General features: G+C 35.0%; 1 protein-coding gene across 1 annotated transcript in view; it reads right to left on the bottom strand.

The window, feature by feature from the left end:
• The window catches only part of LOC121374415, a 60,137-nt gene extending 46,567 nt beyond the window's left edge, over nt 1–13,570 (bottom strand). Inside the window, exons 1-12 of the mRNA XM_041501516.1 lie at nt 13,450–13,570; nt 12,716–12,851; nt 12,313–12,432; nt 10,955–11,178; nt 9,867–9,976; nt 8,326–8,574; nt 7,771–7,953; nt 6,354–7,454; nt 5,599–5,771; nt 4,164–4,238; nt 2,695–2,912; nt 260–431 (exon numbers count right to left, since the gene is read on the bottom strand). Coding sequence (XP_041357450.1) covers nt 260–431; nt 2,695–2,912; nt 4,164–4,238; nt 5,599–5,771; nt 6,354–7,454; nt 7,771–7,953; nt 8,326–8,574; nt 9,867–9,976; nt 10,955–11,178; nt 12,313–12,432; nt 12,716–12,851; nt 13,450–13,533 — 2,845 coding nt within the window. The 5' untranslated portion in view covers nt 13,534–13,570. The remainder of the gene's footprint in view (nt 1–259; nt 432–2,694; nt 2,913–4,163; nt 4,239–5,598; nt 5,772–6,353; nt 7,455–7,770; nt 7,954–8,325; nt 8,575–9,866; nt 9,977–10,954; nt 11,179–12,312; nt 12,433–12,715; nt 12,852–13,449) is intronic.
• Nucleotides 13,571–14,037: the final 467 nt, after the last annotated feature.

Raw genomic sequence — 14,037 nt, forward strand, 5'->3', positions numbered from 1 at the left:
AAATTGTATTTATTTAAAGTAGGACTAGTGAATTTTTAATAATGGCTAGTACATTTTTAAAATCACCGATCCCATGGCTAGTGGATTTTTATAAAATTCTAGAAGCCCTGTAGCTCATCATACATTATAACATAACTTTCTGCGTTTTAATGAAAGATAAATTCAGTAATTTTGTGTAACTCTATTAAATAGTATCATAGCTGAATGTTTGTAATTATATTAAAATAACACACATATTGTTCCATCGAAAAATACTCACTGACTATGGCTGTGTCCCAGTGAATGGCTGGGAGAGGTTGAGGATTGTGCGGTGGGAAAACGTAAACGGCCTTGTTACTGAAATAGGCTGCCATAAACCTGGCCATTGTCTGAACAACTTGCCGAATGCTCCTATCTTGGATGCAGGGAACCATGTCTGGACTTTCAAATGCCTATTGATAAAACAAAAGATATTTTCTAAGATCATTTATTTATTTACTTTCACTCAGTATAAAGCTATGAATGGAATGCAAGTACAATAATTTGATTTTGTTTAATATTAAGAATTTATTTTTAAATAAAATAAAATCCTCTTTACACAAAGCAGTTTGAAAACACAATGATTTGTTTCGCCTTTAGAACACACTTTATAATTAAAACTCATAATCACAGGTGAACTAATATCATTATTAGTGTATTTATATGTTTACAGAAGAAACTTTAGATTGCACCTAAGTCACATTGATAAATACTGTTCCCAAAATAAGTATTGCCAAATAAGCATGCCCAAATTAACCTTCTGAATGCTAAAGGCTAGATATCTCACCAACATCATACAACTCCACATGCTGCATACCACATTATAAACATGCCCCAATTAACCTTCTGAATGCTAAAGGCAAGATATCTCACCAACATCATACAACTCCACATGCTGCATACCACATTATAAACATGCCCAAATTAACCTTCTGAATGCTAAAGGCAAGATATCTCACCAACATCATACAACTCCACATGCTGCATACCACATTATAAACATGCACCAATTAACCTTCTGAATGCTAAAGGCTAGATATCTCACCAACATCATACAACTCCACATGCTGCATACCACATTATAAACATGCCCAAATTAACCTTCTGAATGCTAAAGGCAAGATATCTCACCAACATCATACAACTCCACATGCTGCATACCACATTATAAACATGCCCCAATTAACCTTCTGAATGCTAAAGGCTAGATATCTCACCAACATCATACAACTCCACATGCTGCATACCACATTATAAACATTCACCAATTAACCTTCTGAATGCTAAAGGCTAGATATCTCACCAACATCATACAACTCCACATGCTGCATACCACATTATAAACATGCACCAATTAACCTTCTGAATGCTAAAGGCTAGATATCTCACCAACATCATACAACTCCACATGCTGCATACCACATTATAAACATTCACCAATTAACCTTCTGAATGCTAAAGGCTAGATATCTCATCAATATCATACAACTCCACATGCTGCATACCACATTATAAACATTCACCAATTAACCTTCTGAATGCTAAAGGCTAGATATCTCACCAACATCATACAACTCCACATGCTGCATACCACATTATAAACATGCCCAAATTAACCTTCTGAATGCTAAAGGCTAGATATCTCACCAACATCATACAACTCCACATGCTGCATACCACATTATAAACATGCCCAAATTAACCTTCTGAATGCTAAAGGCTAGATATCTCACCAACATCATACAACTCCACATGCTGCATACCACATTATAAACATGCACCAATTAACCTTCTGAATGCTAAAGGCAAGATATCTCACCAACATCATACAACTCCACATGCTGCATACCACATTATAAACATGCCCAAATTAACCTTCTGAATGCTAAAGGCTAGATATCTCACCAACATCATACAACTCCACATGCTGCATACCACATTATAAACATGCCCAAATTAACCTTCTGAATGCTAAAGGCAAGATATCTCACCAACATCATACAACTCCACATGCTGCATACCACATTATAAACATGCCCAAATTAACCTTCTGAATGCTAAAGGCAAGATATCTCACCAACATCATACAACTCCACATGCTGCATACCACATTATAAACATTCACCAATTCATATTATCTGCCATTTTTTAGCACTGCAAGGTCAAATATACTACCACATCAACAGGAAGTTAATATGCTTATTAAACTGGAAGATTTATTTTTGTTTTTTTTCTGTCAGAAATAACTGGGAATACAGTTAACCTCAATGGCAGAATGTCTCAGCCATTTTGAGGAATATTAAGAGATTGTGACAATAATTTTGACCATAAATTTCCCTGTTTTACCAACGATTATGCTGAATATCCGATTACAAATGTCTGAAAATATGCTTTACTTTATTTTATAAATAATTTGAAAAGTATTTCTCCATATCTACAACCCTTCAGCAGATGGGGATCTAGTCACATCACAATACCCTCGATTGTTATTACATTATTGCACTTAAAAATCACTTCACAGAATAAGCACAAACTTTAGTCAAGACTCAAATCTCTAATGACATCACATTCATGCAATTCATATAGCATTGCCATAACACTGAAGTCTGAGACTTTTAGTGTTGAGTCTAGACTAAAGGTTTTATAAGCACAGGACCTGATCTGAGCATGACCTACCAGTGGTTTCAGCGTGTCAGTAACAAGAGTCATCAGTGGAAGTCGTGACTCCAGGGACGTGATCAGAGACAGATGATCTACATCAACACTGGCTGGAACGTTGGCTCTCAGAATGAGGTGGTCGACAAAGTCCACAGCAGTGAGGAGTTCTCCCTGAATAAGGTGTGTGTACAGTAGAGAGTGCATCAGCTTTGCAGCCTTTGGATGATTCTCTTCAGCTGAGAGTATACAAAACATCAAAATAATTTAGACAAAGAAATGATAAATTAAAAAAATAAATTAAACTTCAGTAAATATAAGATCGGTAGTTTTATATAAAAACATAATTATTAATTGTTAGAATAATTTGGCATACTAGTCCAGATTGGAATGTTCTGAATGAAACTAAAAATTATGTATCACCAAGCAGTAAAATGACCGATGATTATAAATGTCCATAAAACAATATACTGTATATCGCTGTGTATTAGCCGACTTCTTAAGCTTCTAAATACCACCAAGAGAAGAGGCGTCGGACTATGTCTAAGAAAATACAACAAAATATTGGCGGATACGGAAATACGATCCTAACGAAAACTTGTTGGTCAAACTAGGCTTCAAAACCTTACCACTGCATTATTTAACCAGTATTTTTAACAGTCAATATTAAGTCCCATACCAGTGTCCATTTGACTGTTTGATACACACAATAAAAGTTATATTTTATTTTAGAAATTAAATTAATTTATTTTTATTGTGTCGACAATTTACTGCAAAAGCCACTGACAAGTAGTACCAGTATTTTTGGCGCTAAATGTGCCTCGTGATCGGATATTTTGTCCCCAATTGCAGATTTATATGGTCAGAACTGATGATTTTTACTTGTCATTGTTGATTCTGCATTCCTAATAAATTATTAGAAACTACGTTTTATTAGAGATATCACTACTTATAAAAATGGCAGAATAGGTTGTGTTCATCATTGCAATTATCTATCATGGGTGTTAAATAATATTTACACTGCTGTATAAAAGCTAAACTACATTTTTCAGCTAGTAATATCCATGAGATCGATTCAGTTGAGAAATAAAAGAACAGAACAAAGTTATCCCACATTAGGGGATTTTTTATAAACCTTTATTCTTTTTTAGCTATCTTAGAATCTTTATTAAAATAGTTTTTGTACATTGTACTTTGATCGGTTCACCACAAAAATTCCCACAATTGACTGTTGCACGAGACCGACATTATCTCGATCAGATATATCTATATTTTTGCCCATTTCGACTACGTAAAAGTTGAGTCGGTTATTACATCATACCAACGTTTTTGTACCAGATATTGAGGGGCAAACTAAGGGGTTCGGCTTATGTACGGTATATTTTTTATTAAAATTGTTAGCACTACTCACTGGCACAAACAGATAGAGCTCCTTCTTTAAGGACAACTCACAACAATTCTGCAACAAATCGACTGCAATAAAACCAAACCTGCAAATTCCTTCAGCTGCTCTTTCCAAGCATTGAGAGCCTGGGTATGATGTCCATCAACACTGTGTTTATCTCCTACAAAAAAAATTTTTAATAAAAGTTTAACAAATATATTTTTCATTAATCTCATCCAAAATACAATTACTTTCCTTACAATATATAATAGATGAACCCATTATATCGATGAGAAACTGCAGAACATAGTTTGAATAGACCTTTGGGAATTGAGATTTTGTGTAAATCATTTATGGGTAACACCAAATAAATTACAATCCCATTTCATTTTGTGTAACTCATTATGGACATGTAAATGGTCCCCCTAAATTTACTGTGATAACAAATACAACAAACATTTGTTATGAGTTATTTTAAAATGTATCTAATGAGTGAAATAGAGTTGGACATTTCTTTTCTTTTTTTTCTTTCTTTTTTTTTAAAACATAGGGGCTGGACGTAGCCCAGTGGTAAAGCACTCGCTTGATGCGCAGTCTGTCTAAGATCGATCCCGTCGGTGGGCCCATTGGGCCATTTCTCGTTCCAGCCACAACTGGTGTAACAAAGGTTGTGGTATGTACTATCCTGTCTGTGGGATGGTGCATATAAAAGATCCCTTGCTGCTAATCAAAAAAGAGTAGCCCATGAAGTGGCGACAGCGTGTTTCCTCTCTCAATATATGTGTGGTCTTTAACCATATGTCTGACACCATATAACCGCAAATAAAATGTGTTTAATGTGTCGTTAAATAAAACAAGTGGTATCTAACGGTGAGTGGTATCTTACATATCATAAAACCCCAGGTCCAACTAAAATGAACTTCCAGTGCTTATGCTTGCAGTTATCTTACACGTCACAGAACAATGAATTTCAATTTAACCTACACATCACAGAACAATTCATTTCTAGTATACATTGGATAGTATGGCTGTGGAGATGAGTTATCACCTAGGAGTAGCCAATTGTATTTCTTTAAATCGATAACACACGTTTATTTTCACGTGATATAAATAATGCATATGTTCTCACCAATGGGTGTGTAAGAAATCGAGAATACAACATTAGTGGTCATTAAATATCATTTATCCTGCAACCAACAGTTCTAATGACAGATTATGATGATGATGGATAAAGCAGTCATATCAAAGCTACATTACTAAATCACTCATTTGACCTCTAGGTCATCATACAATATAGCTGAAATAACAGAAATAATAGCTTTTCCCCTTAATTTTTATGATCTGCAGGATAAAGATAATAGCTAGTTAATGATGCTGTATATCGGTTTTATCCTGTTCAGGCTGAATGAGAAATTTCCCATTCTTACCTTCACAGGATAAAGCTGATATCTGATGTCATTAACTAGTTATTCTCTATTTATCTTACAATGAGTTTGTCTCAAAATGTATCAAACAAGCAAAAGACTTAATAATCCATCCACCTGGGTTAACTTTGTCTGAGACATGCTGTGGTATGGGGGTCTCGCTGAGCTGCAGGGTCTCTTGTATCGCACACATCAGATTCTGGGAACGGCGGTATTCTTCCTCGGTTTTACACTGGCTTGACTGGAACGCGATCAAGTTCTCGTACAGTGACGACCATATTGCCGCAAGCCTAAATTCATTAAAAAATATCAGTATCAATACAATCAATCAAAAGTCATACAGCAGATGAAAATGATGCTGGACAAAACTCCAGAAAATATGAAGTTACAATGAGTTTTTCATTGAAGAACAATGAAAGAAAATCATCTGTATCTAAATGCACATTTACATAAAACAATAAACTCATCTGGCCCTGTGCTTATAAAACATTTTCCAGGCTTTAATGCAGCTTTGTCTAAGACTATAAAATAATATAAGTAAATCTGAAATATTAAAGCAATCAGTGTCATAATACCACTGGTTCTTTTATTCAGTATATTCTCATTATCGTATACTGTTTATCAGTACCTACTAGAAATGCTTGACACAGAAATATCTAATGTAATTTTTTAATTCTTGTATTCAGAAAAATAAAAGAAAGCTTGTTTTTGGTGATAGATCATAATAATAATAATATACTTTCTCTCGAAGAGCCATGGATACTTTAAGGTTGCCATTATTCTATGGCAAAATTTACATCCAAAACTGTTACGTTATCTTGAAATTTCCATATCTGTAAAAAGCAAATTAAAGTAATTGGCTAGTTTCTTACCGTTTTGAAATAAGTTGACTGCTGAGCAGGGCAACAGATTTGCTGTGATCAACTTGTGGAGTCTGAGCAACTGCAGGCTCAAATTGATCTTGTGGATACAAATGCCTCTGTGGTGAATCTAGTTTTGATGAGACTGATTTAGGAAACCAGACATAATTCTGATTTAGTTTTCTCTCTGTGAATTTCAGAATATCAAAGCAGCCATTTAGTGTATTTAACCTGGGCTCCAGCTGGGCCAGTCCTGGACTGTTCATGATGAGGTGCACGATGCTGTTAGCTAGTTGCAGAGCGACGGGAATCAGATGTTGTTGGAATATGTCAAACTGCAGCACCTCCAGCATCTTTCTGTAGACAGTCACCACCTGAAACAGACCCGGATTCTTAACCCTGGTCGTAGTCTGCACAAGACTGTTCACTTCAGAACAATCCAATATCAGTGTGAACATTTTAACAATGTTGCTGATGGTCTGTTTTGCCATTTTATCGAGACCTTCAGTCCAAGGTTCACTACACGAAGCTGAAAGTTTCCAAGATGTAAAGAGGGAAAGTTTTGCATGCTTCAGATGTTCCATGATGGCCTCCTGTTCCTGCATGCTGAGAAATGAAGCATCGCAGGTTGCAAGTATCATCTCTGGTTCGCCAAACATGATCTTCCCCGAGCTGAGATTCTGTATCTGAGGAAACCCAGCATTACTTTCAAGGGCAAAACTGACCTCACTGTCCTGAGTTTCATTCATCAAGGCATCTGGCTCCTCAAACATATACCGAGACTTACTCGGAAGATGTCCGTCTTTTCCAGAGTCTTTCTTTCTAGCTGCAGAATGGTGATTTGTTCTGTCTGAAGGAACATTGTATGCATTGGCCAGAGACATGTTTAAACTGTTGCTCTCCCTGATGTGGTTTAGATGTTTTGTCGAGTCGATAACAAGGTCCCGCATGAAGGTCAGGCAGTTAATATCGTGTGGCAACTGAACCACGGTGACTGTGTATCCGTCAGAGAAGAGAAAGACTGGCAATGAAGGATGGGCAGACACAGATACCATCTGTCTGAAGGGATCTTCAACAGACTCCTGTGGTTCAATATCAGCGTGTTGATCTTGTCTTTAAATAGAAAAAACAAATCTTGTATTCTACTGCTGTGAATAATATACACTATCAGTGATAGTAAGGTTTAAGCTAGAACCAATTAATTGTTAAATATGTCCAATTTGGTCAGACAATCAGTAATCAAATTTAAGTTTCAATTAACCAAACAGCCAGAATGGCTTTGATGTGTTGTATGTGTGTGTGTTGTATGTGTGTGTGTGCGTGTGTGTACGTGCATGTGTGTTAGTGTGTGTGTGTGCATGCATGTGTTTGTGTGTGCATGCGTATATTCATCTGTGCATTCGTCTGTGAATACAAGTTCTTATCTTACTGTATTAAAATGATGGGATGCAGTGGCAGAAAGCGAGAGGGTCCCATATCGATATTATAGCCAGATGTGTGAATCGCGAGAGGTTCTCCCAGTCTGGACAGCAGACAGACAGATCCGTTGTTCAGGATACAAGCCAGAAACAGGCTGTCATAGGTCCACGACATATCACACACCCAGTACCATCTGAAAACAGCAACATCATGTACTTGTAATAAACACCCAGTACTGTCTGAAAACAACAACATCATTCATTGTACATGTAATAAACATCCAGTACTGTCTGAAAATAACAACATCATTCATTGTACATGTAATAAACATCCAGTACTGTCTGAAAATAACAAAATCATTCATTGTACATGTAGTAAACATCCAGTACTGCCTGAATACAATAACATCAAGGGACTCTCTCTCAAAGAAAATCTATAGCTGTCATGCAGACAAATTCATGGTACATAAAACAAAATTTAAATGATATCATAAAATGTTGGGGGGAATAACTCTTGACGAAGTATGGAAATTTGACTATCAATTTAATACATAAATGACACCCACCTTCCGGACTTGTTTCCAGGATTGGCGACTCCACAGCCCCTCATGTCCGACACATGAAACGTCTCCGTGAGTGGCGAGAGGAACAGCATGCATGTGTTCACAGGTCGTCTCTGATTGGCTGCTACAGCGAGCACCTGACCATCCTGAGAGTAGGACACAACATATGAACCCTTCGCTCTAATTGGCTCACAGTCAGCATTAATAGTCTGCATGGGATACTGATTACTAGACCACTGGACAGTGAGGACACTGGAAAAAATAAACAAACCAGCTAGAATACATTTTCAGCAGTAATAATAATAACATTAGTGTACATTGATAAGATTTGTGGGGTGGGATGTAGCCCAGTTGTTAGGACCACATGATGTGCAGTAGGTTTGTGATCGATCCACACTGATGGGCCTATTGGGCCATTTCTCATTCCAGCCAGTGTATCACGACTGGTATATCAAATGTCATTTTATGTGCAATCCTTTCTGTGGGACAGTGCATATAAAAGATAAATTGCTACTAATGAAAAAATGTTGCGGGTTTCCTCTTTAAGACTATATATCAAAATTACCAAATGTTTGACAGCCAATAGCCATTGATTAATATTAATAATAAATCAATGTACTCTAGTGTTGTTAAACAAAATAAAATTTAACTTTTGATAACATTTTAACTGCTGATTCGCAAGACATTTGGCAGTCTATGACATTAACTTTATGAGCAACTGTAACGTCTACAAATACAACGCCTAAGTAATCATAATTAAGATCTTTACTGTCAAAGGCAATGTAATGTACTTAGTAATATCTTATTCTTCCTTAAATCCAGAATAACCACCAATACTATTAAATTCTTGCAGTCCTAACAGTAAAAGAAAATTAGTGATTACGAAACTGTAAAAATTAAATCAATTAATTATTATCCCTAACCTACATTTAGCTCAGAACAAAACAGTTTTGGAACAACAAAATCAAAATGATAATTAAAAGGACTTCTTAACTATTTACCTGTTCTGGTCATTAAAAATAAACAGTAGATCTTATCATGTTAATGGATTTAGATTGCATCAAAGTCAAGACGAATAAATGTTGTGCCTAAAATAATCACACCTAAATTAGGTACAAACATCCTGATCTCAAAATATTTAACCTAAAAACCACTAAAATGATACGTTTAATTACATTAAAATAACTTTAAATATATTTCTGAATATTGACAACTCTCCAGCAGCTGTTAATGACAGTGCTGAACTAAAACGACCATGCTGTGCTCAGAAAAACTAAAGTCCCCATTGTTCCCTAAGTAGTGAGATCTAAAGACCTGCATCTTGGTGAGTGGGTGGGAGGTCAGGCTGAGGGTCAGAACAGAAAGAAATGATGTACCACTTTTGAATAAGCATGAGAATTCATTAAATTTCTGAAATAGCATTTCATGAATGATTTCACTCTGCCAATCACAATCTGATTTTTTTTCGCAAAATGTTTGACTTTACAATATAACCTGCAGTGGAAAAGGAAAATACCCCTCCCCAGTTCCAATGTAAAACAAACCTGTCGTTATTGATGTGTTGAAGCTCAGAGAAGCGCAGGTGTAGTGTGCTCACACAGAATTTGTTGTTGTCGTTGAAGACCACAGAACACTGACAGCAATCTCCAAGCACCTAACACAAAAAAGATGCTTATTACAATATCTGCAGGGTATTATTCTTTACAGAACAGAATATCAATATCTGCAGTGTTATACCTACAGAACACTGACAGCAATCCCCGAGAACCTAACACACCTAAAAAGATGCTTATTACAATCATAGGTGTCAAAAGATGCTGATAGTTTGGAGGCCCAAACAGGTAGTTATAAAATATATGGTCGTACACACACATACACACAACTGTGAAACAATTTAGAATGTTTATAATAATGAACAATGGTCATATTAAAACAGTTTCAAATAATATGGAAATTATGAGCTACATTCTTGTCAGTTGTTGCAGTGGGTGGAAATTAAAAAAAATTAGATCCCCTTTCAATGGGTGGGTGGGGGGGGCAATGCATTCTCTGGCCCCTCCAGGTTCAGAGTTGGGGGGGGGGGGGGCAGTGTACATCTGCTACTAGCAGTTACACATACTGTATGTTTACACGTGTTTGGCATCTATTTCACACAGAAAAATACATTATTGTAGGATCATTTTAAGGACAAAAGAAAGTGAAATGTGTGTACTTCTAATTACATTTACTGTACTGTTAACAGCAATAAGAACTGTGGTTGAGTCATAAAATTATTATGTTTATGTGCAAAACCAGGCTTATGATGTTTTGTGAAATTGGGCCCAGAATTACAATAGTTGCAAAAACAACACCGTCAAGACTTGGTGTCTTCGATAGTATAAGATGTAGAGACTCGCATAAAGTGACCGACTACTGTCTAAATTAATTTTGTTTTATTGTTATATCAATCACCAAACTATATTTCATAACATTCCTTCACTAATTTATTCTAATAGATATTAAACTAAACAAGGCAAATACACAAGGCATTAACATCCAACTGGCAAGTTACCACCTTTCATAATTGAAATTATTATCGTTGCTTTTACTAAACAAAATGAATGAAAAGGGTTATGGGAATAACATGACAAACCTGACTTGAATAGAACAAAGCACTCAAAGTTGCTTCCGAACAGTCAGAAGAAGGAATTGGAATTTTGTCAGGAACATTTATTTGCATCCATCTTCCATAAAGAGCAGAATCTCTGGGGTTATTGATACTTTCTTGAGCATCCATCTGCCACAGGTAGAAGAGACTGTTGTTCAAGATAACGAGAATCTTTAAGCAGTCATCAGAGACAAACAGTCTGCTGTTGCCTGGAGAGAAAAAATCAGGACATGAACTAAATGTTGGTACTTCCAAACTCGAAATCAATGAAACACATGATACACATACTGACGGACAGAAATAAAGGATCACACAAATAATAACAGCCAAAACCCTAAATCCATAGTGTCAGAAGCTGACCGTATTAATGTCAGTCAGTTCAACATGTTTGACATTCAATTCCACATTAAAATACATAAAATACAGACATTATTATGTTAGTACCCGTAGTAAATTAAATTTGGTCTACATTGTTCCCTTATTTCTTTCTATTATTATAATATTATACTATAGTGTTTGAGATATATTCCAATTAAGTCAACTCCAGTTGCTGCTCATACCAAAGACAATACAAAGATCTAGATGGGTAATTTCTGTAGTTGCAATGTTTGACAGTATAAAGAACTGTTCCTGTGCTTATGAAATTTTTTAAAATTGAGTCTCTAATAACATCTTGAGCTTTGATGTCATGGCAACAGTAAATATTTGAATCTAAACTCTAAAGTTATACAGGCACAAGACCCAGGTGAATATTTTTTATAGGTGTAATGTTTAACAGTATAAATACCTGGAAGAATGTTTTCAGTAGGTATAATGTTTAACAGTATAAATACCTGGACGAATGTTTTCAGTAGGTGCAATGTTTAACAGTATAAATACCTCAAATGTTTTCAGTAGGTATAATGTTTAACAGTATAAATACCTGGACAATTGTTTTCAGTAGGTGCAATGTTTAACAGTATAAATACCTCAAATGTTTTCAGTAGGTATAATGTTTAACAGTATAAATACCTGGACAATTGTTTTCAGTAGGTGCAATGTTTAACAGTATAAATACCTGGACAAATGTTTTCAGTAGGTGCAATATTTAAGTGTTTACCAGTATAAATACCTGGACCAATGTTTTCTGTAGGTGCAATGTTTAAACAGTATAAATACCTTGATGAATGTTTTCAGTAGGTGCAATGTTTAGCAATATAATATAAATACCTGGACGAATGTTTTCTGTAGATACAATGTTTAACAGCATAAATACCTGGACAAATGTTTTCTGTAGGTACAATGTTTAACAGCATAAATACCTGGACAAATGTTTCAGTTGTTGAAAAGAAAAGTATAAATACCTGGACGAATGTTTTCAGTGGGTGCAATGTTTGACAACCCAGTCACCATCTTGAGAAAGTCCTGATCTTTGTGCCACAAGAAAACATTTCCCGATTCAAGCAAGCCAACTACAAACAACCCTGAAAATAAAATTAAAATATACAGGTTTCCAAACATGTTCATTTAATTCAGATGCAATGCTCAAATTATTGTTCATTATCATATTAGTAAATGCACTCTTTCATTGGGCTGATAATATTTTGTGAACAAAATTATTTTTCTAAGCTTTTATTTTTACAAAATAAGATACACACAAAAATTAAAAATTAAAAATTAAACATTAAACAGTACTGATAAAAATGATTCAGCATGACATCACTATTAATGGACTTTACAAAACCCAATATTATGCAATTATCTAACCATTTTTTGTGCAAGAGTTGTAGGCTGTACTTTTCACCAATGGAGACAGTCTAGAAATTTTACGCTTGGTCTGACCAGATGAAACATACAGCACACTAATTCGCCCAGCATCCAGTAGAAATAGATTTTCTGGTTCCTATAATGAAAGTTGACAAAGTATCACAAATTATCTTTAACTTTTTTAGGGCAAAATATTTCAAGCAAACCATTGTTGAGTTTGCATTTTAGTTGTAAAACAATTTTAAATTCACGCAAACTGCCAATTAAGTAGACTTTCCCATCTAAAATCACAAAACTGACCAATTATGTAGTCCCAAAGAAAAGAAAAGAAAAGAATCACTTGGGTATCGTGAGTGGTCATTTTTGCTCCAACATACCCTACCAATAGGCCTAATAATATGCATTTTTTCACATTTAAACATTTTATTAATTAAATATAACATTATACTTGATATTAAGCAATAATGTGCATTATAATTTTATATATCGTTGAATATGCATACCAGTCTAAAAGCCTTATGCGAGCATTCCTTTAACTCTAAAATTACGCATTTTTCATTTCTTAAAGTGTCAGTATGTGTTGGTGGTCCGGGTATGTATATTTCCAACACATAAGGCTCATGTTTGAGTTTACTATCACTTTAATGGCATACAAGCATGAAAATCAAGTTACAATGTCCCAATATAACAGAGCTATCATTAGAGAGAGATATGTGTAGCTAAACCCAACATACCTTCCCAACCCACACAATCCTTGGCCATGGCCTCTTTCCTTTGATACTGGTTGTGGCCCGTACTTCCAGCTCCAAAGTCTTCATTATGAAGGGAACCTATATCATCTCCACAGATATTCTGCAAGGTATAACACAAAAGGTATTTAAAGAAAAGAAAATGTCTTGGAAATACTAATTAAAACAACATACAAACTGTGAAATAGTTTTTCACAATTATGAAGTCACATGTTAGACAGTTACAAATAATTCAATATATTTCTGCATTACATTATTAGTATTCTTGTGGACAACAAATGTGAATGAAATGTATTTGTTTGATCATATTTTGATTATAACATTATGTTAATCTGATGTAAATAATATTTAAAAGACAGTTCCTGTTTCCATTTACTCAATATTGTACACCACAGCAAATTACTTTCTTGGCAATAATGTGGCAACAACAATACATACTATATTTACAACCTAATACAAATAGCTTAAAGTTAATCTTAATAACAAAAGGTAAACAAAATAATTTCCTTTGGCACCGTCATCTATTCAAAGATCTTTAGCGAAAGTTTATTTTGAACATATAGACAAGTTTGC

The sequence above is a fragment of the Gigantopelta aegis genome, chromosome 6 (genome assembly GCF_016097555.1).
Source record: "Gigantopelta aegis isolate Gae_Host chromosome 6, Gae_host_genome, whole genome shotgun sequence".
In the NCBI taxonomy this organism is placed as follows: Eukaryota; Metazoa; Mollusca; class Gastropoda; order Neomphalida; family Peltospiridae; genus Gigantopelta; species Gigantopelta aegis.